Source organism: Callorhinus ursinus, unplaced genomic scaffold (assembly GCF_003265705.2).
Source record: "Callorhinus ursinus isolate GAN/ISIS: 27379988/994484 unplaced genomic scaffold, GSC_fseal_2.0 scaffold43, whole genome shotgun sequence".
NCBI lineage: Eukaryota > Metazoa > Chordata > Mammalia > Carnivora > Otariidae > Callorhinus > Callorhinus ursinus.
The window spans coordinates 10,604,052-10,627,771 of NW_027397105.1; the positions used below are offsets into that span (position 1 = coordinate 10,604,052).

The window sequence follows — 23,720 nt, forward strand, 5'->3', positions numbered from 1 at the left end:
TCACTTCCTCTTTCCTAAAGATGGCTTGATGAGCCTATAAATCTGTATAAATTCTTGATTACCCTACCCCAACCCCAACCGCAGTCCTGGCATCACCATAAAAAAGGGATTTCAACATGTTTAATTGATTTTGTCAGAAAGTAACAGTGATACTTGGGAGACCGAGGAATCCTGGAAAGCACTCAGAAGTAAATATAGGGCTGTTTGACTACGCTGTCTTTAAAAAGCACACTGCAGCTGAGTCAGTGTTGTAATCTTTAGCTCCTCTTTTAGGAAATGGTGGACAGTAAGCCTACGATTTAATTACCAAAGATTATATTTATTAGGGAATGGTTGGTTCATTTACTTAAAACCTTACTTAAGACAGTCTGTCAGTTGCAAAATGTTTTACTTCTGTAAGGTTTTTTTGTGTGTAAAATAAATGTAACAAATGATGTATAAAATGGGTCAGAAAGGGCGCCTGGGTGGCTCAATTGGTTAAGCGACTGCCTTCGGCTCAGGTCATGATCCTGGAGTCCCAGGATCGAGTCCCACATCGGGCTCCCTGCTCAGCGGGGAGTCTGCTTCTCCCTCTGACCCTCTCTCCTCTCATGCTCTCTCTCTCACTCTCTCCCTCAAATAAATAAATAAAATATTTTAAAAAAATAAAATAAAATGGGTCAGAAATAGAGAAATAATGTTTAAAGATAGTTTTCAGTGTTTGCTTTAGCTTTATGGTTTTGGCATCTTCCTGAAATTTTTCTCAAGGCAGACAAATTTGTATCCATTGGTGTATTGCAACCACATGTGAAATGATGACTTACTAGGAACAATAGCCCTAAAATAAGATCCACTGTGCCCAACGTGAAATAATACATAGGCATCACAGAGTTTCTTTTTCTACCTAACTTTTAATTACAAATACATTAATCTCTTATAAAAATTAAATTGGTAGATAAGGCTAATGTCCCCTTTGATCACACACCAGTGCTCATTCTCTCCCCTTCCTACTCAGGATAATCACTGTTATGTTATAGTATGTATTTTTGTTTGCTTATATTTGTGTAATTGATACCATACTTTATTCGGTATCTTGTGCTTTCACTCACAATGAGTTTTGGAGATTTTTCTTTGTTAGTCTGTACAGATTTACATCATTTTAACTATGTTGTAGTATTCTATATATAATATTAATTATAGCTCATAACTGTGACCACTATTTGGCCCTTTGGTATTGATGAGTATTTAAGTTGCTTGCAGTTTTTCACTGTTACACACAGAATAGTAAAAGACTTCCTTTTATTCACTTATACCAAGAAGCAGATTTTAAATTTTAAAGATCTTACCGATTTACCTTTAAAAGTATCTGTATATTTTGCATTCTTACCCCCATTAATAAGGATACTAATTTTCCCCACATCTTTATTGACACTAAATAACCTCAAATGTTTGATTTTTTACCAATCTGGACTACTGCTCATGAGATTAAGCTTCTTTTGGCATTTTGCTGGTTGTTCAGGTTTTTCTTTATGAATTGACTATTCATCTCCTATTTATGTTTTTCTGTTGTATGATTTCTTAGTGACTTGTTGGAATTCTGTATGTTTTTTAATATTTATTATTGATGAGTAATATCTGTTAAATAAGATCTTTCACTGTGTTCTTTGCCTTTTAACTTTTTTTTATTGCTATAGCTTTATAGCATGTTTAATTATTATATATAATTACTATAGCTTTATAATACACATTTTGATCTAGGGCAGGTTCCTACCTTTTTATCTCTTTTATAAAATTATCTTGGCTATTTTTGTGCCTTTTCTCTTCTGTGTAAATTTTAGAACTGTGAGCTGTCTCTTCACCCATCATGTTTCATAAACCTTTTTGGGATTTTGAATGGAATAACATTGAATTAAAGATTATTTTGCTTCTTTGGGGGACAGTTCTATTTGAAATAAGCCTTGCTTTGAATAACATGAGCTAGCTATACATTGTATTTCTAGCTTCTAGATTTAGATGAGATGCTTAAGAATGGAATTTTTCTTTCCTTGTTTGTGGGGGGTATTTTTCTTTCCTTAATTTAAAATTGGTTGTTAGAAATTATGTTCTTTTTGTACTTATTTAGGAAGATGACATTTGGAAGAGTAAGTGACTTGGGGCAGTTCATCCGAGAATCTGAGCCTGAACCTGATGTAAAGAAATCAAAAGGTGTGTGGTGTTTTATACTCCATGTTAAGCCTTCACTCACATTAGTCATTGACTGTAAGTGAAGGATCATTTAAGATTTAAACAGTTTATGAAATAACTGCCTTATCTCTCACTTGTGTTTATATCATAACTGAGTCCGAGGGCTACTTGTAGTTGCATCTGTATACAGTCTGTCTGAATGAAAGTTAGTGAACTTGCTTTACCATTACAGAAAGCACATCTTTATGAAAGAATGTTTGTCACCTTTCTGTTAAAGATGATGAATACCCAGTCCAGGTTGGACTTAGCATTTATCTTGAAACCCTTTAGTTCATTAAATTTCCTCTAATTTGCTAAAAGTTATTATGAAATATTTGTGGAAAATATTAATAGTTTGAAATTCAAATCCTTTGTTTAATCAGCAGGAGAGTGCTCAGTCAACTGCAAAAGTTAAACATATAAGTCTTTTTTGACAAGAACGTTATTTGTGACTGATCTCAACTTCCAAACAATTGGTCTACACAGGAAGATTTTGGAAACCAATGCGGATCTATTCATTTGGGATCTAGAAATTTTTCGGTGTGATTGGATTGACAGTATTGTCTTGAGTAAAAGATACTAACTTTTGTAAGAAGAAAATGCTCCAGGGGCACCTGGGTGGCTCAGTCGGTTAAGCATCTGACTTTGGCTCAGGTCATGATCTCAGGGTCCTGGCATCAACCCTCACGTTAGGTTCCCTGCTCGGCAGGGAGTCTGCTTCTCCCTCTTCTTCTGCCCCTCCCCCCCCACTTGTCTGCATGCACTCTTGCTCTCTCTCAAATAAATGAAATCTTTAAAAAAATTTTTTAGAGAAAAAAATGTTCTGTTTTGATAAGTGTGTTTAAAATTAAGAGCTATTGTTAATCTTCCTACTAAATTTAGTAGGACTGCATTCCTATTATGTGTATTTTTAAGGTTTGTTTTTTTTTTTAAGTAAACTGTATGTGGGCTCAAACTCACGACCCCAGGATCAGGAGTTGCATGCTCCTCTACTGACTGAGCCAGCCAGGTGCCTCATATTATTTTTATTTTTTTAATGCAACTATTGTTTGAGTAATGAATCACACCACTTTATGTTGATGAGCAGTCTGTTTTTGGGTCAGATATACATTGACAGAGTAAGCAGAAAGTGCAACAATTGTTGAAATAATTTAGACCAAAAAAGGACCTTTTACCTACTTCACCTTATTAGTTTATTTAAGTAATTGATTTTATTTCCTGTTTTGTCAAAGAAGTCTGAAGTACATGGTCAGAAAGTTTAAAGACTGAAAGAAGTCTACACAGTTCATTCAGTAAATAATTTCTTAGTGCCTCTGTGCACTCATATTCACTGGGTGGATTAGAAGATACAGATCCTGCCATTAAGAAACTTAGAGTCTAATAGCGTCTTTTATTGCGTAAAACATGAATAGGAGGAAGAGGTTACTGGTAGCCTTGGAGCAGAGGAAGTGCTAGACAGGCTCTGTGGGGGATTGGCCAGGAAGGGCTCTACATCGTCCTCAGGTAGCTTCTGTCGGGACAGTGACATCTCCAGTATTAAGAGAACCTCTGAGTTCATTAGTTTTTTAAAAAGCTGGTCTTTTTCCTCTGACATCTCATGAAGAAGTGCTGCTGCTCTAGAGTAATAGGTGTGGGTTCTTGCAGGGTTTTGTTTTTTTTTATATATAGGAATTAAGATATGTAGTTAGTAGCTAAAGATAAACAAGAAACTTGTTTCCCCAAACACTATCTCTGCTTATTCTGTTTATTCAGTCTCTTCATATTATTCATTTATTCTAAAATATGAGTGCCTGCTCTATCCATCTACGGTTCTAAATTCTGAGAAGAAAATGAAATTTCTAGCCCTTGTGAAGCTCACATTATAGTGGAAGGGACAGTAAACAGATAAATACTCTGTGTGTGTGTGTGTGTGTGTGTTTATATATAAAAACATAAGAATAGTCGGGAGTTCTTTTTTTTTTTATTATGTTATGTTAATCACCATACATTACATCATTAGTTTTTGATGTAGTGTTCCATGATTCATTGTTTGTGTACAACACCCAGTGCTCCATGCAGAACGTGCCCTCTTTAATACCCATCACCAGGCTAACCCATCCCCCCACCCCCTCCCCTATAGAACCCTCAGTTTGTTTTAGAGTCCATCATCTCTCATTGTTCATCTCCCCCTCCGATTTCCCCCCTTCATTCTTCCCCTCCTGCTATCTTCTTCTTCTTTTTTTTACATATAATGTTTTATTTGTTTCAGAGGTACAGATCTGTGATTCAACAGTCTTGTACAATTCACAGCGCTCACCATAGCACATACCCTACCCAATGTCTATCACCCAGCCACCCCATCCCTCCCACCCCCCACCACTCTAGCAACCCTCAGTTTGTTTCCTGAGATTAAGAATTCCTCATATCAGTGAGGTCATATGATACATGTCTTTCTCTAATTGACTTATTTCACTCAGCACAACACTCTCCAGTTCCATCCACATCGTTGCAAATAGCAAGATTTCATTCCTTTTGATGGCTGCATAATATTCCATTGTGTGTGTGTGTATCACATCTTCTTTATCCATTCATCTGTTGATGGACATCTTGGCTCTTTCCACAGTTTGGCTATCGTGGACATTGCTGCTATAAACATCGGGGTGCATGTACCAGAATAGTAGGGAGTTCTGTTTTAAGAGTGGTTGTCAGGGGCACCTGGATGGCTCATTTGGTTAAGCGTCTCCCTTTTTTTTTTTTTTTTTTTTTGGTAAGATTTATTTATTTATTTGACAGTGAGAGAGGGAACACAAGCAGGGGGAGAAGGAGAAGCAGGCTTCCCATGGAGCAGGGAGCCCGATGTGGGGCTTGATCCCAGGACCCCAGGATCATGACCTGAGCCAAAGGCCCAGCAACTGAGCCACCCAAGCGCCCCGAGTATCTGACTCTTGATTTTGACTCAGGTCATGATCTCAGGGTTGAAAGATCAAGCCCCACATCGGGCTCTGTGCCCAGTGTGGAGTCTGCTTGGGATTCTCTCTCTCCCTCTCCCCCTCCCCCTGCTCACGTTCTCTCTCCCTAAAATAAATAAACTCATAAAATCTTTAAAAGAAAAAAATAAAAGTGGTTGTCTGGAGGAGTGCCTGAGTGGCTCAGTCAGTTAGGCGTCCAACTCTTGATCTCAGGGTCGTGAGTTCAAGCCCCACATTGGGCTCCACACTGAGCATGAAGCCTACTTAAAAAAAAAAAGAAATGGTTGTCAAGAAAGGCCTCACTGAGGAAGTTGCATTTTGAGTAGAGACCTGAGCAAAATGGAGGAGTAAGCCCTGGCAAGATCTGCAGGAAGGGGTTCTTGGCAGAAGGAAGAAGAACAAGAAGCTTAAGAGTCCAGCATGATCAAGCAGCAGCAAGACCAGTGTGGCAGAAGACGAGTGAGCAGAGGGATGAGTGGAGGAGGCAAGTAAGGTTGGGAGGGTTCTCACAGACCATGGTAGGATGTTGAAAGTGTTAGAAGTTGGAGCAGGGGAGTACCAGGATGTGATTCAGGTTTTAAAGGTGTGGCTTTGGCAGCTGTTTGGAAAATAGAATGTAGGGGTTAAAAGGAGAAGCAGGGAAACAACATTCTTGCCATGGTCTAAGGAAAGGATGATGGTGGTGGTTGTAATTTAGGTCACGGAAGAATGGTCACACTTGGGTTGTGTTTGAAGGTAGAGGCAACAGGATTATATATCTACCAGCAGGCTCATCCATCAAGTTACTTGCATTATTAATGTAATTGAGACATGCCTACATAAAGTAATTAATAGTAATTTCTGCAGTTTGAGTAATTGCATCCACATATCCCAGTGCTTCCTTTAGCTGTCCAGACATGTCTTTAAGTCATGTATTTTTGTGGTAAGTAAATGACCTAATACGGGAGCCAGCAGATTCGATTCATTACTCAGAAGGCCAGAGATGATGCTAAATGATAAGGATACAAATAAGAAGGTGTACTCTGAGTTTATTTTAATCTAGCTTAGTCCCTTTTTTATAACCCTGCTTCACAAGCCTGTCATGCTAGTTATTCTATAAAATGCCCAACCTTCTGGATTTTCCTGGTTATACTATTCAGCTTATTCCTTTCTTACCTGTGTTTCTTATAAACTGGGATTTGTACCTAAAGTCGATTTGAGTTACACCTTTTGGTTAGACTACATCGTCGGTGATCTTGTGTATGATATTTGTAGAAGACTATATATATATTTCCTGAAAGGATACACAAAGCATGTAACATAATTTAAGGCTGAGTAGAGGGAGACGCCTTCGACTTTTCATTATACCTTTTCCTCTGCTTTTTGACTTTTCTTATCCTACATGCTTTACTGCTTCATTACCCCCCTATCTTTTCTCCCATAGCTTTGGATGCCTCTTTGCTGTGACCTGTGAATGTTCCCTGCCTTCCTCTACAACTTTGCCTTGCACCACTCTCCGCTTCACAGACTAGGGTCTAACTAGAATCTCCTTCTCTGTTAGGGCCTCTTCATTTGCTGTTCCCCCTGCCATGGCTTTCATGAGCTCGTTCTCATGGCAAGTATGCTCTGTTCAGAGAGGACTTCCCAGCCCACATGATCTCCGCTCATCTGTACCACTAACATACTACTTCTTTATTTTCTTAGCACGGTCTGATATCTTACTCATTTATTTGCATACTTATTTATCATCTATTTCTCTTCCATGAGTATATCACCTCTCTGAGAGCAGGGATTTTGTCTATCTTATTTGGCACTGTATTCCCTGGTTCTGAAATTATGCCTGCCACATGATAGGCATTAATTATTTGTTGATTTAATTAATAAATCTAGAGGAATTTCTGCAGAGATTAGGTAGTAAGATCATGGATCATATTTATTTAATTTAAGAAAAGTATTATTTTTTGAACTGACACACTCAGTTTTCTTATCCAGATTACTTTATTATTCTGAGGATACTCACAGAACCCTATTCCCAAGCCTTCTCAGACCCCAAGTAAACGGAGATTTCTTAGCACCCTCTGTGGACACTACCTCCTTATTCTGCAAATGAAGCAGTTGAGGATCCGGGAAATTATAACTTGTTAGGGATCACAGAGCAGATTAATAGCAATCTCGGGGCCTTGGCTCAGAATACTATTGTGACAATTCAGCTCCCATTCTCCTCCCTTGCTGAGGATAGCTGCAAGAATGTTCATCATTTACTAGCCTATAGTTTCAGTTTGGGTTTTGAAATACTGATAGCACACAGAGGAAAGGGTTGAGTTTTGAGACTGTGTATCTCAGAGGCTTCTGAGAGTATGAGAACTTGGCTTTCAGGGCAAGCAAAGTAATTTTAAAAGTTACATTCAGGGGTGCCTGAGTGGCTCAGTTGGTTAAGCTTCCAACTCTTGATTTCCGCTCAGGCCATGATCTCAGGGTCATGAGATCAAGCCTTGGGTCTGGCTCCATGCTCAGCTGGGAGTCTGCTAGAGATTCTCTCTCTCCCTCTCCCCCCTCCCCGCTGCTCTTGTGCACGTGCATGCATGCTCTCACTCTCTAAAATAAATCTTTTCCAAACAAAAAAGTTGCATTCTAATCCTCTAGGAGAAAGTCTAACATGGAATTGTAAAAGATGTTGTGAGCATGTGTAGTGGCTAGTCCTAGTGCTTGGATACAGTGGTGGGAGACGAAATTGCACTTACGTTGTGAAAGCCCTGGCGTGTTGTAGTAAGAAGCCTGGGTTCCTGTCATGTAAGCATCAGGGATTCTTTTTAGATTTTATTTATTTTGACAGACAGCGAGAGAGGGAACACAGCAGGGGGAGTGGGAGAGGGAGAAACAGGCCTCCCGTGGAGCAGGGAGCCCGATGCAGGGCTCCATCCCAGGACCCTGGGATCATGACCTGAGCCAAAGGCAGATGCTTAATGACTGAGCCACCCAGGTGCCCCAGGGATTCTTTTTCTTTTTCCTTTTTTAAGATTATTTATTTATTTATTTATTTATTGAGACAGAGAGAACCTGCAAGTGAGAGCATGGGGGGGAGGGGTGGAGGCAGATGGGGAGAGGGAGCAGCAGACTTCCCGCGGAGCAGGGAGCCACCATGCAGGGCTCCATCCCAGGACCCTGGGATCATGACCTGAGCCAAAGGCAGATGCTTCACCTACTGAGCCACCCAGGTGCCCCTAGATTTTATTTTTAAGTAATTTTTATACCCAATGTGGGGCTCAAGCTTACAGCCCAGAGATCAAGAGTCACACACTCCACCCACTGAGCCAGCCAGGTGCCCCCCAGCATTAGCAGAGTACTAACTAGACGCATTTTTCTGGCAGTGGGTACAGGAATGAATTGGTATCAGAGAAACCAGTCAGGTAGTAGAATTAGCTAGTAATATAGATTGAAGAAGAGGATTTGAAGGTAGATAGTGCTAGCAGGAATTAGAAAGGTCAGGTTTCTAAGACTTCGAAAGGGGAATTCGAGATTGCATTCAAGGTGGAATTTGGTGACAGATTTCATATAGGGAGTGAATGAAGAAGGTGGATTGAGTTTTTTAACATGGGTTCTCTGGGTGAAAATTTATGATGTGAATTTTTAATAAAGGATTAAATTTCTGAAATAGAGGATATAAGAAAAAGAGTAGGTAGGAAACAGACAAGCTCAGTTTGGAACACATTAAGTTTGAGACACCTTAGGGTAATTTGTAAGTATGAATTCAACACCAAGGACAGGTTTTTTGATTATTTACATTTGGAAGGAAGTTAAAGTCACAGGAGGGGATGAGATACCCAAAAAAATATATGTTGAAGGAGAAAAGAAGGCTGGGGAATGGGGTCCTGGAGAAGTTCTCTATTAAAGGAGGAAGGAATGCACAGACAGGAGTCAAACATGTAAGGTATTAAAAAGAAAAGGAGAAAGAGTGTTAAGCAAGTAGGAGACTGTCAACAGTGTGACTCTTTGGGTGAGCCTGAAGAGGAAGCAGCAAGTGGGCAATTCAACAGCCATTTGCAACTTTAGGCGGAACATGTAATGTTGTGGCCCCTGCTGACTGCTTGGCCATAAAGTTTAACTAGACCAGTATTCAGACTTTTAGCTAATACTGAAAATTAGTAAGGGAATGGATCCAGGTTTTGTACTTTTCATGAATGCTATTTTTACTTCTAATCCAGCCGTTGAATTAATCAGGACCTTGCCTAAGAAATAATCTACCAACCATTTGATTTAAAGCAGAGTTAGGACAGGAGCCTGTTTGTGTTAATGAAAGGATAAGCTGTGTATTTCCTTCATGGAAAAAGGGACTAGCCTATGTCCTGGTGATTCCTCAGCACCTGAGTACAGATGTGGATAGGTTTTTGTGTATTTCCTAGGAGATTGAGGTGTGCTGTGGCTCAGGCACAACATGGCTATTTAAAACTCTGCTCTTACCCAGCTAATTTATACAGACCAGAGGTTGAGCATTAACAATGTAATCTACTGGAAGCCCTTTTGTATAGGAGCTGATGTGAAAAGTTTGGATATATAGCAAGTAGATTGATGTCTCCTGATGTATTGCTGGATTCTTATCTAAGACCAAATCCTGGTCACAGTTTTCTTTTGCTTGCTTAATGTTTGCTGAAAATCTAACACTAGATGATAGAGGAGAATAAAAGAAAGAAAAGTCCAGAACTCTGAAACAACCTTTCAGTCTTTTGAACCATGGTGTTTGCAAGTTAAATACTTGTTAATGGAGATAATCAGTTTTGATTAATGGTAATATTCCTTAATGTTTTAGATGAGATTGTACAAAGAAAGAATATCCATTTCGGAAGTAGCTTTTGAATGAGAGCACTTTTTAAATGTAAAATTGTGCAAGAAATCTACATTCAGTTTTGGTTTTGTTTACTAGGATTCATGTTCTCACAAGCTATGAAGAAATGGGTGCAAGGAAATACTGACGAGGTAAAGTCTACTTTTAGTGTAAAGAAATTCCTGTTTATAAGTGGCACCTTGTGTAAGTAAGGTTTCAGGTTTTCTCTTTCTTTAGTTCCCCTGTTTAAATGGTGTGGCACATTGCTCCTTTATCCAGGATGTAACAAGAAAGGACGGGCCCTTTTTAGCATCTAACGATTGCCTCATGGGGGCAGTGCAGGATCTTTAGTTCAGAGACTCTAGCCACTGAAAAATATCCATGCCTTCAAGTTTTCATCAACCAGCAGGCATCAGTAGAAACAAAAAGCTCAAATCTTCCTCACTGTCAGTTTTCAGAAGAGACTTGCTTTTTGACTAGTTAGTTAAGTACATTGAGAGATGGGAGTGGAAAAAGAAAAATTTTTTGTTTTGATCATCTAACATGAAAATAGTCATGATGTTGGGTACCCAGTAGCTGACCCTAGAAGACAGAGCATGAACAGCATATTAATGTAGCCAGAGGGTGGTCCAGGTCCGTTCATACATGGAATGTGCTTCTTATCCAAAGAAGTAGACATGATATGCATATATAGTTGTGTTAGAGCACTGATAATATAAGTCTTGATTTTTCTAATGAATGACCATTAACAACAGTTGAATTGGGTTTTTTGTTTTGTTTTGTTTTGTTTTAGGCCCAAGAAGAGCTAGCTTGGAAGATTGCTAAAATGATAGTCAGTGATGTTATGCAACAGGCACAATATGATCAACCTTTAGAGAAGTCTACAAAGGTAAGGATGACTTGTGTTCTGATCTAGCTTGCATAAAACTGAGAAGAATTAGATTCCAGATATATAAAAATAAAAAAGAACATAAGGGATATTCCTCTGCTTTTGAAGGATTAGCTGCTCTAGAAACTGACCTCTCATCATGAACAACTAGGTAACTAACAAACTAAATGAAACAACTATTTCCAGATAGTGGACAACAGGCAAGTAGAGGTCTGTAATCCTTGAAAGAAGGGTAACATTGACATGATCCCTACCTCACTGCCTAGAAGCAGTTTTCAAAGTTCAGGGAGGGGAGAGCCTAACAGAGTTCATAGTGTTGCTGAATTAAGGAGTCAGAAATCAAAGTTTGGATAGCCCAAGGTGTCTAGAAGTCAGAGCAGGATACCAGAAAAGGAGCTTCACAGAAAGAAAGCTCTAGAGTTTATCTCCTTATGGAGGTCCCTTGAAGTCCTTGGCCAAATACTGATCTATACATGTTTTGGGTGAAAATGCCCATGGGGAGGAAAAAACGTACTTGAAATTAGTAGGCTGAGCAATTCCTGAAACATGGGGTTAAGAATAGGTCACATCCCTACTGACCAGTATGGAATAGATCTTGTAATGTACAAGACAGTGGGTAGTGTCCTCAGAAACATTATGCCTTACCACTGGAGCTAAATTGGCCCTAGAGTAAAGCACCTTAACCAAGCTTAAAAGCAACTTTTGGAAAGGATCAGACTGCTCTTTAAGTAACAACTGCATGTCAGAACAGAGGCCAACCCTCTTTAAAGGAACACAATGAAGTTCAGCACTCAACAGTATAAAAATAACAGTGTCTGCCATCCACTGCATTACTGGGTATGCAAGGAAGCAGAAAAACTTAACCCACAATCAGGAGAAAATGCCATCTATAGAAACCACACCCTAAAAAAAGTACTGAATACAAAAGAACTCAAGAAAAGGGGGGAAAGAGGAGAAAGAATCCTGTGGGACAAATGAAAGACAAATAGCCAGATAGTAGGTTTAAATGAAATCATATTAATCACCACATTAAATGTAAGTGGTCTAAATAGTCTAATTAAAAACAGAGATTGATTAGATAGCTAATGGCAGAAGCTACTTAGTTGCTATCTGTAGGAAGCCCACTTTAAATATAAAGACATAGGCTAAAAGTAAAAGGATGGGAAAGATATACCATGCAGACATTATCAAAGTAATTTGGCCTGCCTATATTACAAGTCAGAGTTCACTTCAAAACAAGGAATATTACCAGGCAAAAAGGACGTTTTATATGAAAGGTCAGTTCATCAAGAAGACATCAAGAATCCTAAATGTGTATGCATCCAAGAACAGCTTGAAAACGCACAAAGCAAAAACTGATAGACCTACAAGGAAAATACACAAATCCATAATGACTGTTGAAGATTTCCTCAGCCCTGTCTCAGTAATGGATAGAATAACACTGTCAACCAGCTTGACCTAAGGGACATTTATAGAACAGTGCATTCAGGAGCAGCAGAATACATATTCTTTTGGCCTACACATAGAACACTTGTCAAGATATACCATATTCTGGGCCATAAAACAAGTTTCAATAAATTATAAGGATTGAAATCATACAGTCTGTTTTCTCACCACAAAGGAATTAAACAAGAAGTCAATTACAGAAGGATATGTGGAAAATCCCCCAAGTATTTGGAAATTAAGCAGCATACTTCTTAGTCTTCCATTGGTCAAAGAAGAAATCAAAATGGAAGTTAGAAAATACTTTGGACTGAATTAAAATGAAAATACAACAGTATTTGTGGAATACTGCTAAAGCAGTCCTTAGAAGGAAATTTATAGCATTAAATGTTTATATTAAATAGACAAAAAATAGTTTTCAGTCTTCTATCTTAAACTAGGAAATGAGTAAATTAAATTCAAAGAAAGAAGGAAATATTAAAGATAAAAGTGAATATCCGGAGTACTTGGGGCTTAGTCAATTAAGCATCCAACTCTTGATCTCAGCTCAGGTCTTGATCTCAGGGTCATGAGTTCAAGCCCTATGTTGGGCGGGCTTTTAAAAAAAAAGGGGGGGTGAATATCAATTACATAGATAATAGTGAAAAATCAAAATCTGGCTCTTTAAAAAGACCAATTAAATTGATAAACCTCTAACACAACTAACTGGGGGCGGGGGGAGGCGGGGGAGAAGAGATGAGATGAATTACCAATACCAGGATTGAAAGAGGGGGCATCACTACAGATCCTCTCTTCAAGCCAGACATTCCCAGTTTCCTCAGCAGTTTTAACTTTCTCTAACTCATGTTCCTTATGAAGGCATTAAACTACTCATATCTTATTTACATCAGCAGAAATTGGGAATCAGAATTAAATATGTTCAGATGACATCCCACATAACCCACAGTAGTTCGGAGGGCTTGCATTTAGATTGAGGCCCAGCATCCCCCTTTCTTTGCCAGCTGTTTCTCAGAATTGTCATTACCAGAGCTTGGTTTAATTTTGAACTTTGCACTGAGCTGATTCACACCAAAGTTCTGTTCACTTGTGCAGATTCTATCCTCTTTTCTGTGTAAGGGTGATAATTTTTATCTATAATTATCTTCACTGGCTCAGGCAAACCTAAAGTAGCAAAGAGCAAGGTAAAGGTGTATGAATTTGTGATTCCCCATTATCTTTGAGGATCAAATGTTTAACAATATGAAAATGTCCTTTTAGGCACCATTTTAGAAAGCAGATATTTAAAATTAAGGCTTGGGCACCTGGGTGGCTCACATGGTTAAGTGTCTGCCTTCGGCTCAGGTCATGATCTCCAGGTCCTAGGATCGAGCCCCGCATCAGGCTCCCTGCTCAGCAGGGAGTCTGCTTCTCCCTCTTCCTCTGCCCCTCCCCACTGCTCCTACTCTCTCTGTCTCAAATGAATAAATAAAAAATTCTTTAAAAAAAATTAAAATAAAATTAAGGCTTTTCATTGTTCAGATTTTATTACCCTGTGCTTTTTATTTTTAGGATACACAGATATATTTTGCTGTATTTTGTTTTTAAGCTTTGCTGGCCCTTCTCTTTGGCTGCCTAAGATCTCTGTCCCGCGCAACCTCAGGGATCCGCTGCATATTGGTGTGGAAAAAGTGCTAGGCTAAACAGAACTTGTTCATTCCACTTGTAGTGCACATATGTGACCTTTTGCAAGTTACTTTCCTTTTCCAAGTCTTATTTCCTCATCAGTAGATTGGAGAAATTGGACAAGATTGTCTCATAAGATCCCCTTCTGATTCTCATTCCATGATTATATGAACGTAAGACATCCTATTTCCACGAAAGAATACCCAGCCTCTCTAGCCCATGTTGAAACCTCTCTGCTTTGAACGTCCTACTTTACGCTTGTCTGTGAAATGTACTTGGGCATTTAACATAAATTACCAGTGTATTTGGGCATTTACCATAAATTACCAGTGTACTTGGGCATTTAACATAAACTACCAGTGTACTTGGGCATTTAACATAAACTACTTCACAGCATTTCTGAATTGTTTCATGTGTATAGGTCCCAAGGACCTTGTCTCCTGGGATGTTTGTTTCCTCCCCAGTGCTGTGAATAAAGGGTCTCCGCCTCAGGACCCTGGTGTTAGGTGGCTAGAAATCAAAGTTCTTTTTTTCTTTCTAAAGATGTTGGAGTATTTTGTATTACGGCTCTCCTGATTTAATGAATCCCCTGTGGATTTGTCATTTAAGTTGTTTTGGGGTTTTCCCTGTTACAAACAATACTTGAATGAATGTGTGTGTATAACTCTATGCTCTATGGTTAATTCCTAGAAACAGAATTACTCTATCAAAGAGTAGCTATTTTGTTCTAGTATCTGTTGCCAAAAGGGAAAGATAAAAGCAGATCTGGGTGCCAGTCGTTGTTACTGTTACGTAACCTTAGGGTGAGTTGCTTGACCTTCTTAAGCTTCTGTTCATTCATATGTAAATGAAGATAATTCTAGCGTTTTACCTCAAGATTGTAGTCAGAGCCTGGCTGTCATAAGTGCTGGTATGTAGTAAACACTGAGTGTTGGTTCCCTTCTTAATCTGTAATGATAATATGTTACTGGTTATAAAAATGTGCCTTACCCTTTTCTTTTTCTTTTTTTCAGCTATGACTCAAGACCTGAGATAAAGGAAATCTGCTTTTGAAAAATAAGAGAACTTTTTTTTCCTTTGGTTGGATTCTTCAACACAGCCAATGAAAACAAAGCACTGTATTTCTTTTCACTGATATATCACTGTTGTTCCCAAGAAAGAATGGCAGACAATCCTAGACTTCCATCATAAGCAGAGTGACATGCAGACATATTTGCTGCACATGATGCTCTCACAGTGAAAGTCATAAAGAGACAAAGTGGTATTGTTTACATTACTAGAAAATTAATAGCTTTCCAATGGCAATAACCCATTTATGAAAGAGTTTTAGTCCACTGGAATAGACAGGGACCACATACTGTGGGAGGTAGGTGAGCGTAGAGCTGATATTTGATGCACATTCTGTAGTGGTGGCCCAGCCCTCCAAGTATCCTAAAGCAGGTACCAGAAGTGCTTTGCTTTGGCCTCCTAAACACACAGGTGAGTCAGCCCCTCCGAGAGCCAGGCAGCTCCGAGCGGTGGTGCGGTGCTAGTGGGTTGTTCTCCTTCAGTAGAACGGGGCCAGGGCTCCCTGGCGGTCTTCCTTCACAGAGGCATTAATATGGAAGGAAGCTAGCCGACAGGTCAAGTCTCCGTGACATTGTCCTTCCCTTTGGTGACAGTATGCAATTTTCACGTTTTAATTGCTCCTGAGATGCAGTATACTGAAAACCATCTCCCCTGCTAAACAAAAAGATGAGTCTCCTTTACATTGAGCGTGAAGACTTGCTCTTCTGGAATACTCTGCTCCAAGTTACTTAACTTTTCCTTCAGAATACATGTGGAAAAGAAGGAAGAGTAACAATCACTCCAGTTTCCCCCTGTGATATCTTGGACAAATGTCTATACCTAGATTGTATGGTTTTTGTTTTGTTTTTTCTTTTTTTTCTTTTTTTTTTTTTAAGATTGGCAAGCAAGGGTTGGGGTGGGAGGAGGCAGGAAAAATACTCAGCCTTGACCGCCTCCCCTTTCTTTGCTGTGAGCTGGGAAGTGTGCAGCTGGTGGCCTTTTTTCGTTCTGTCTTCAGGAGAGTAGGAGACTCCCTCACTGCACTCCCACTCAGTCAGCTAGTGGGTGTGGACCTCGCTGCCATCAGCAGGGCCACCCCACTGGCAAGCACACTCCACCGGCCAGGCGAGGCCAATGCCTCTTCACTGCACATGACTGAGGGAGAAGAACGTTCTCTTAGATGTTACTGCTTTTGCTCAGACTTTGCAAAAAAAAAAAAAAAAAAAGATCTATATATATATATATATAAATATATAATTATTAATCACCTCTGTCCTTGAGAAAGTCTTGAATGAATAGAGAATTTATTTCATTGCAATATATGATTGTATAGAGGGACACTGTTTCATCGACAGAAGAAGCAAAAAGGCTGTGTATTAGTTTTTGGTACTATGTACCACCTCTGTTATTCTTCTAAAGCGAAGTATTCATGTACTTAAACCATATTCTATTTAATTGTGTTTGATTTTAAAAATATATATATATGAGAATTATATTTAAAATTGTGTCAACTTTCTGCTTTCAGGGCACTTACGGTCCTTCTACTGAAATGTGTTGATTCTTCCAAATATTTCCATTTGCTTTACAAAAACCCAGACATGAGCCACTCCTGGACTTAGCCTTGTGTTTGGAGTGTTCGGCATAGACCTGAGGTTTTATTAGGTGTATTTGCTGTGATTAACGCATTTTGTTCTTTTAACAAAATATTTCCATTCTTTCACTTTGCTTCAACCTTTAACAGAAAAGCAATATAAAGGTCATAGAATAAAATGTGGTTTTGGGTGACTCTTACTGCCTGAGCATGTTTTGCAATAACAATTTCTGTAAGACTCTAGGCTGTTTAAACTCGTGCTTTCAGTTAATATGTAGTAATTTCTTTGTATACGTTTTGTGCTTCTGAGCTAGATATGTCCGTAGTCGTAAGGTTCTTATAAAGAGAAGAATAGCAAGTTGAAGACTTGGTTACTTTCTTCTGCCCCACCTGCTGTGGGACACAGAAGCAGATTTATACATAAATACTGTATGCGAATTTAATATTTGATCAGAAGTATGATCCTTGTACTTACATTAAAATTGGAATTGGATTCAGCCTGACTTTGAGCACCACTGAGTTCCAGGCTCTTTGCAGTGCGCCCACAAAATATGAGGCCTCGGCAGGATTTTCATAGGCTCGAGGAATCCGTTGAGCATCTATTTTTATCATGTTGCTGATCTCAACGCAAACTGTTGGAAAAGATGTTAGTGCAAAAGGGGTACCTTTTGTAACTTGCCATGTCTTCACTCCTGTAAGATTTGAGGAAAGTAAAAAGCAAATGTCAACCAAGTCCAGCGAAGAGCAATAAAACAGGGAGCAACTTTTTGTAACTTTTTCAACTTGGGTTTTTCAGTATTCGGTAGAGCTTTATGAAAGGTAAGTAATGCACATTTCTGGAGCTGTGACGAGTTCGGTAGGAATTTGGAGGGAAAGTCACTCTGAATTGTAGACAATTACAGACGACCTTGTTTTAAGTACCAGTACCTAAGCACCTGCTGAAGCAGCTGACCTCTCTCTCTCTGCTGATACTCTTTGGGGATGCCCGCCTGACTCACACTGACCCCGCCCTCATTCCTACAAAATCAGTCTGAAGTGACTTTTTATGACATGAACCAAAAGGACCTTGACGAAAGTACTACCAGACTGTTCTAATTAACTCATGATCATGCGTCCTCAGCATGTTTGCAAAATACCCCTACATCCGGGAGAATTTTTCTTTAGCAAACCTTTGGTCATTTTGTGAATTCTCTCAAAATGGAATCCTCAACTAATGGAGCTAAAAGACACTCCCTCGTTTCTATAGTGAGGAATTACTCAGGCCTTCTGGACCAGGGCCTTTTCATGCTTCCCAACATCCTTCCAAAGGATAAACACCATCCCTGCTTTTAGCAACTATAATAAACCCAGAAATAGAGGGCATTTCTATCAATGAGTAACTGATAATAAGCTTTAAATGATGGAGGGCAGTGATTATTATGAAACAGGTACATGCTGACCACTTCTATGGACTAGGCAAGACTTCTGTCCTTTGGCTGGAACTCTAAGTGGGAGTAAATCTCAGCGAAACCCTCAAGGTTCCAAACTTAAAGATGCACACTAATAATTACCTCATGAGGCCCCTCATAGATAAGCACTGTGGGTACTAAAAAGGCCTCTCTGCTGGGGCAGGGTTGGGAATGGCTGGGAGTAAGAAGTATGGTATTCAATGGGTTTGGGGCAGGTGGAAGTGGCCATGGCGTAGCGAGTGTTGGAGGAATCCATATGAGCAAAAGCCAGACCTTCATGCTCAGGGAGGAAGAAGTTCATCTGCTTGCCTGTCAGGGTAGTGAGTATTTCTGCCTTAGTAACTGTATGCAACCAAATTATTTCCTCAGTATGTTCCCCTCAGACCGCCTGCTCTGGTACAGCGAGGGTGTCCGAACTCACCTGGAAAATTAAGCCCCTTGCCCAAGGGTGGTAGTGCACCCACTCCCCCAACCCCAGGCACTGCTGAGACACGTACACCATTGCTGCTTAGTTGTACCCTGTGTTCGTGAGCACAGGCTGGGGCAGCTGGGCCCTCTGGGCCTTTGGTGGGCAGGCAAGGTGCCTAGAAAAAGCCGGCTTAAGTTCAGCTCAGAGAAAGCTGGGAATTGCCAAGGAGCAGATGGGATTGTGGTGACCGGCATTTCCCCGACTTCAGGTATCTGAGTCCCCCATCTTGAATGTGTCTTCAGGCTCACCCCCTAGATGGCCTCTGCCTAGTCACAGTAAGAGTCCTGCCCACGATGCAACTCGTGGAAAGGCCCTAGCTAAACAGCGCCATGGGCTTCCACACTGTGTAGCTCTGAGCACCCGGCCGGCCTGGTGTGCTCACCAGAACCCAGTGGGCTCCACCCACACCTTGGTTTTCCTCCTCTTGACAGAGAGCAACCTTTTGTTCCTTCTAATGACAGAGCCACTGGTTTAGCAAATGTTTGCCCATTCCGAAGTCTTATAATGTCTACTATGCCAGGCTCTGTTTACAGTGCAGGGACACAGGAAATAAGACAAACTTCTGGGCCGCCTGGAGCTTCCATCCTACTGAGGAGGAGATAGAAGTTGGAGCTCCATCTATAATTGCTGGTACTTTTTGACTCAAGATAGCCTTTTGAGCCTATGATTTAACACCCTTTCCTTACAGAGCCCTGCAGGGGGTCACTAGGCTTTCCTGACCCATAAAGGAGACCCACAGGGTAGAAGGGGCCTAAGGTGGGGTTGCTCTTCCAAGAGCACCCACCCCTCGAGGACTGGCTGCCCCGCCGTTCCATTTACTCCCTGCAAAATGAGAACTCAGGTGTTGAGCACCTGGCTGACAACAAGGGGCGGCACCTGATGTCTGAGGCCATCAGGCAAGTTCTGAGTGGGGGAAGCGAAGAGGAGGCCAAAGGATCAGTCTCAGGCCCCTGGGGGCTCTCTGCAGAGCTTGGGGAAATGCGAATTCTTAGAAACAAGAAGGCTAGTAGTGTAAAATTACTACCTGCACGTGAGACAAAATCCCAGCCTTGGAAGAACCTAGCTAGCAACTGAGCTGATTCCATGAGGTGATCAGCTCTTTCTGAGTTGCTTTCATGATAATGACAACAAGCAGCAGAACTGAGTACTTAGCACTGTGCCAGGCCCTGGAAAGGTAAGTACCTACTCTTCCCCTCGTATGAGGGAGGCTGAGGCTCCAGAGGCCAAGGAAGCCAATCCAGGCAGTGAACCTGCTCTCTTCCCCACCACCCTGCTCTGTCGTAAGTCGCCTTTGGCTCTTCTCTCATTGTGCTGCTTGTTGGTACTCATAAAAGACTAGTATAGCAGATGCTGAAGGTTTCCAGAAAAGGGGACCGTGGCTTTGAAACATTCCATCCATCGCTTTAAAGCAGCAGTTCTTAAACTTTCACGTGCATCAGGATGCCCTGGAGAAACTTGTTAAACCATGGATTTCTGGGCCTAACCCCAGTTCTGATTTAATCGGTCTGGGGTAAGGGCTGAGAATTAGCATTTTTAACACATTTCCAGGTGATGCTACTGCTGCTTTTGAGACCAGACCAGAGAATCAGAGACCAGACTTGAGAATCACTGCCTTCCAATCGTTCCTGTAAATTGGGAACTGAATATTTTAATTTGCTTTTATTGGAAATGCCCATGCTACACAGAAATGGAATTTGAGGCTTATTACTCGTGAGTCGCTAAAACAAGCACATGTATCCTTTATTAGCATTCAGATGTTAACGCCAGGAACAAACACCCAAACGCCGCCCGACTGTCTCAGTCACTGAGCAGGTCTGAGACCATCGAGGCAAGTGTCTCCGGCTGGGGTAAGACTTAGAAGAAGCCACAGGCTAGTCTCAGCCCCACGGTCTCCTTCCCCACTTTCTGCCCACCCTGTGCCCGGTGCCTTTGCCGGCGCAGTGCTCCTGACATGTTCCTCCAGGGCTGAGACTTCGGGCTGTTGGGATCACACCCAAGGCCCCAGTGGAATCTTGGGTGCAATCCCTGTCTGGTCCATTTCTTTCCACTGTGTCCCCCAGCTCCTTGATGCCAGCTGCCCTCTAAGGTCTTGACCATGCCTTTCCTGACCTATCTCCCTTGCTGTTCTCCTTTTTAAGTCCCTCCCACAGGACACTGGTACCTTGTTCTTCCTTTCTGCCCCTCTTCATCTCCCTCCCCGTTTCTTCCTTCAGCACATATTTCCTGGGCACTTGTTATATGCCTCTTCTACTTACTTGGGGTACAGCAGTCCCCAGAACACACATACTGCCTGTCCTCCTTGCAGTCTAGAAAACAATGACTATGCATGCGATGAGTGTTACGGGAGAGCATGAGAAACCTGTTGGGGGCAGTCTAGGTGGACCCCTCTTTGTGATTCACGGACTTCCTGATCATCACAGTCTTCCTCCAGAGCGTGTCCATTCTGCATGTATCTCTTGCCTCAAGATACCCTGTCTTCCCAGTCCCGACACACCCCCGTCCCCGACAACTGGACCCGGACTCCATATTGGCATATTGGCATGACTGCCCCCTGCTGGCCAGTGCTGTTCCCATATCCTTGCTCCACATCCTCCATTGCCATGTGGGGAGGTGCCCCTACCTGGCTCCAGGACACTCCCAGCTATGTTTCTCCAAGTCCTTGATGCATCACTGCTTCATTCCCACCCCCAAGACACTTGACTGTCCATGATAATGATCCACCTGGCAACCCAGCTTAGAGCTCTTTGGCCTTCTTCGTTCTCAAGAACGTATTTTACTCTTCAGTCTCACCCGTAACTAGGTCTTGTTATCTCCTGCAACTGCTCTACTACCTCTGGTTGGTCTCTCCTCATATTTTAGCCCACCATAACCACCAACGATGCAAGAAACGTCATAGACTCCTACTGGAATGGGTGAAAAGAGAGGTGGGAAGAACCTTCGTAATCATTCCAGGAGTGTGCCCTCACTATTACAAGAGTTAGGTTTTGTAAACCAGCCTTTCAAAGAGCAACTTCAAAAGCAATAAGTGAATACTTTTGTTGTAAGGATTATAAACTTGCACCTACATGATAAGTTGAGGGGGGGGGAGAACTGTCCTATTGTGGTGACTTGGATCAAATTTTCCAATGACAATGTCAGACAAGTATTCTTAAATGCTGCATCTCAGACAACTTAGATGCAATCGAAAGATATATATTTGAAGAAAGAGGCTCTGGATATGATGAAGATATTGATGTCCAAGATGCATGTAGAGATGGAATAAAATTGTTACTTGACTTGTAAGAATGGGGGGGAAAGCAATATTTTGTATTAAGGTATTATTGTATATAATGTTATTTTAAATATGCATGTGTAACTAAATAAATTAAATATTATAATTCGACATCTGACTATTTCATCGACATTCCTAAGAGTTTAAATTTATCCGGATTGATCCCTTAATTTTTAAAAATGTTTTCATTAGGAAAATAGGGATTTGCCTTATAATACAAGGTCACCTATATCATTAATGAACTCCCTGTTGCCGCTGAATAAATTCCAAGTTCCTTATGTACCATTTAACACCCTGACTGATCTAGCTGCCTAGATCTTGGAACAGTAGACTTTAAGCCATACTTCTTTGCACCCTTTCTTCAGTGGGCTTTCACACCTCTGAGCCTGTGCCTTTGCTCAAGCAATGCCTACAGTTTTAAAATGTCCTCCCCGAAACCCTGCCTAAAGAAGTCCTTCTCGCTTCTAAAAGCTGGCTCACTTCCTTCTCTGCCTCTCTGTCCAAAAACCTTCCCTGGTGCCCAGTCTGTCTGAGTTCCCTGGAGCACATTCTCACACAGCTTCCAATAACATGTCATGGAGGGTTGGTTCTGGGCCAGTCGGCTTCACCAGATATGAGTGAGCTCTTCCCAGGGAGGAGCTGGGGTTGATCCACAGAGCATGGCCCAGGAGATGCTGGAGGAAAGGAAAAAAAAAAAAAAAAAAACTTGCTTTAAATGAGGCCCAGCTAATGGTCTTCCAGACCCATCTACCCAGAATCAGGACTAAGTCGTCCTATACCTTACAGCCTGAAGGGGTGGGTTCCTGCTACCTGCTCCTGGCCAGAGGCTGATGTTGAGATGTCACTCTCTTATACTAGTCCAGCAATTCCTAAGGTCTGATTCACAAGTGCCTGACGGCCCTAAGACCATTTCAGGAGGTCTGCACGCTAAAATTATGTATCATAATAACACTAAGACATTAAGTACCTTTTCCACCATGTGAATATTTACACCAACAAGGCAAACACAATGGTGGGTGAAACTTACGGCACCATTCCAGGAATCTGGACAGTGACATCAAATTGGACCAGCAGTCTGTATTCTTCACTATCATGCACCAGTCCTAAAAACAAAACAAACAAACAAAAAAACTGTTTCCCATAAGAGTGTCATTGGTGAAGCAGAAACAATTATTAATTTTATTAAATCTCAACCCTCGAGTACATGTTTTTTAATATCACAGGGGACAAAATGGGAAGTACGGGTAAAACGCTTCTGCACAGCGAATATGACGGTGGCCTCCAGGAAAAGCACTTATGCAGTTGTTTGGGTTGTTAGCCGAATCGGCTACAGAACAAACAGCTGACTAACTGGGTATTCAGACCTGGCTCTTTAAAAGACGTTTTCTCGAAGATGAGCGAAGCAAGCCTATGGCTTTGAGAAGAAAACACTGACAGCATTTATTGCCAAGGATAAAAATGTGAGTTTTCAGGCAAAATTTAGAATTTTGGAGAACCGATCTTTGCCACCGTGAGCTGGAGAGCTTCCCTTGCTTAAAAGGCATTTCTGTTGCGAGCGGATTAACAGATATGATTCTTTTTGGCTATTTTTTGGGGGGGGATACCGTGTGATGAAATGTGTCAACATTTGGAGGATCCGCATAACCCAATGAACCAACGTTTCCCAAATGACCAAGGTATGATGCACCAAACCACACATAGGTAAGAGATTCATTTCCAAAGTGCAAGATCCACCAATAGAGCATGAAGGGTTGCCGAAATGAAGTCTGAGAACTACCCCACTTGTCCAAACCTCAGGCTGGTAGAAAAAGCCACACTAAGGAGGCCAGACCTTATCCGCACTGTGCAACATGTTGGCATGAAAACAGGTTCTATCCCATATCGTGCTGCATCCTTGCTGTGGGATCTCCAGCATTTCCCTAACCTCTCTGGGCCTCTGCATCATCTGCAGA

General features: G+C 41.2%; 1 protein-coding gene across 1 annotated transcript in view; it reads left to right on the top strand.

Moving 5' to 3' along the window:
* Positions 1-21,879, top strand: part of AKAP10 (A-kinase anchoring protein 10) — an 86,873-nt gene extending 64,994 nt beyond the window's left edge. The window contains exons 12-15 of the mRNA XM_025864025.2: positions 2,102-2,184; positions 10,048-10,100; positions 10,742-10,837; positions 14,956-21,879. Coding sequence (XP_025719810.2) covers positions 2,102-2,184; positions 10,048-10,100; positions 10,742-10,837; positions 14,956-14,961 — 238 coding nt within the window. The 3' untranslated portion in view covers positions 14,962-21,879. The remainder of the gene's footprint in view (positions 1-2,101; positions 2,185-10,047; positions 10,101-10,741; positions 10,838-14,955) is intronic.
* The last annotated feature ends 1,841 nt before the right edge of the window (positions 21,880-23,720 follow it).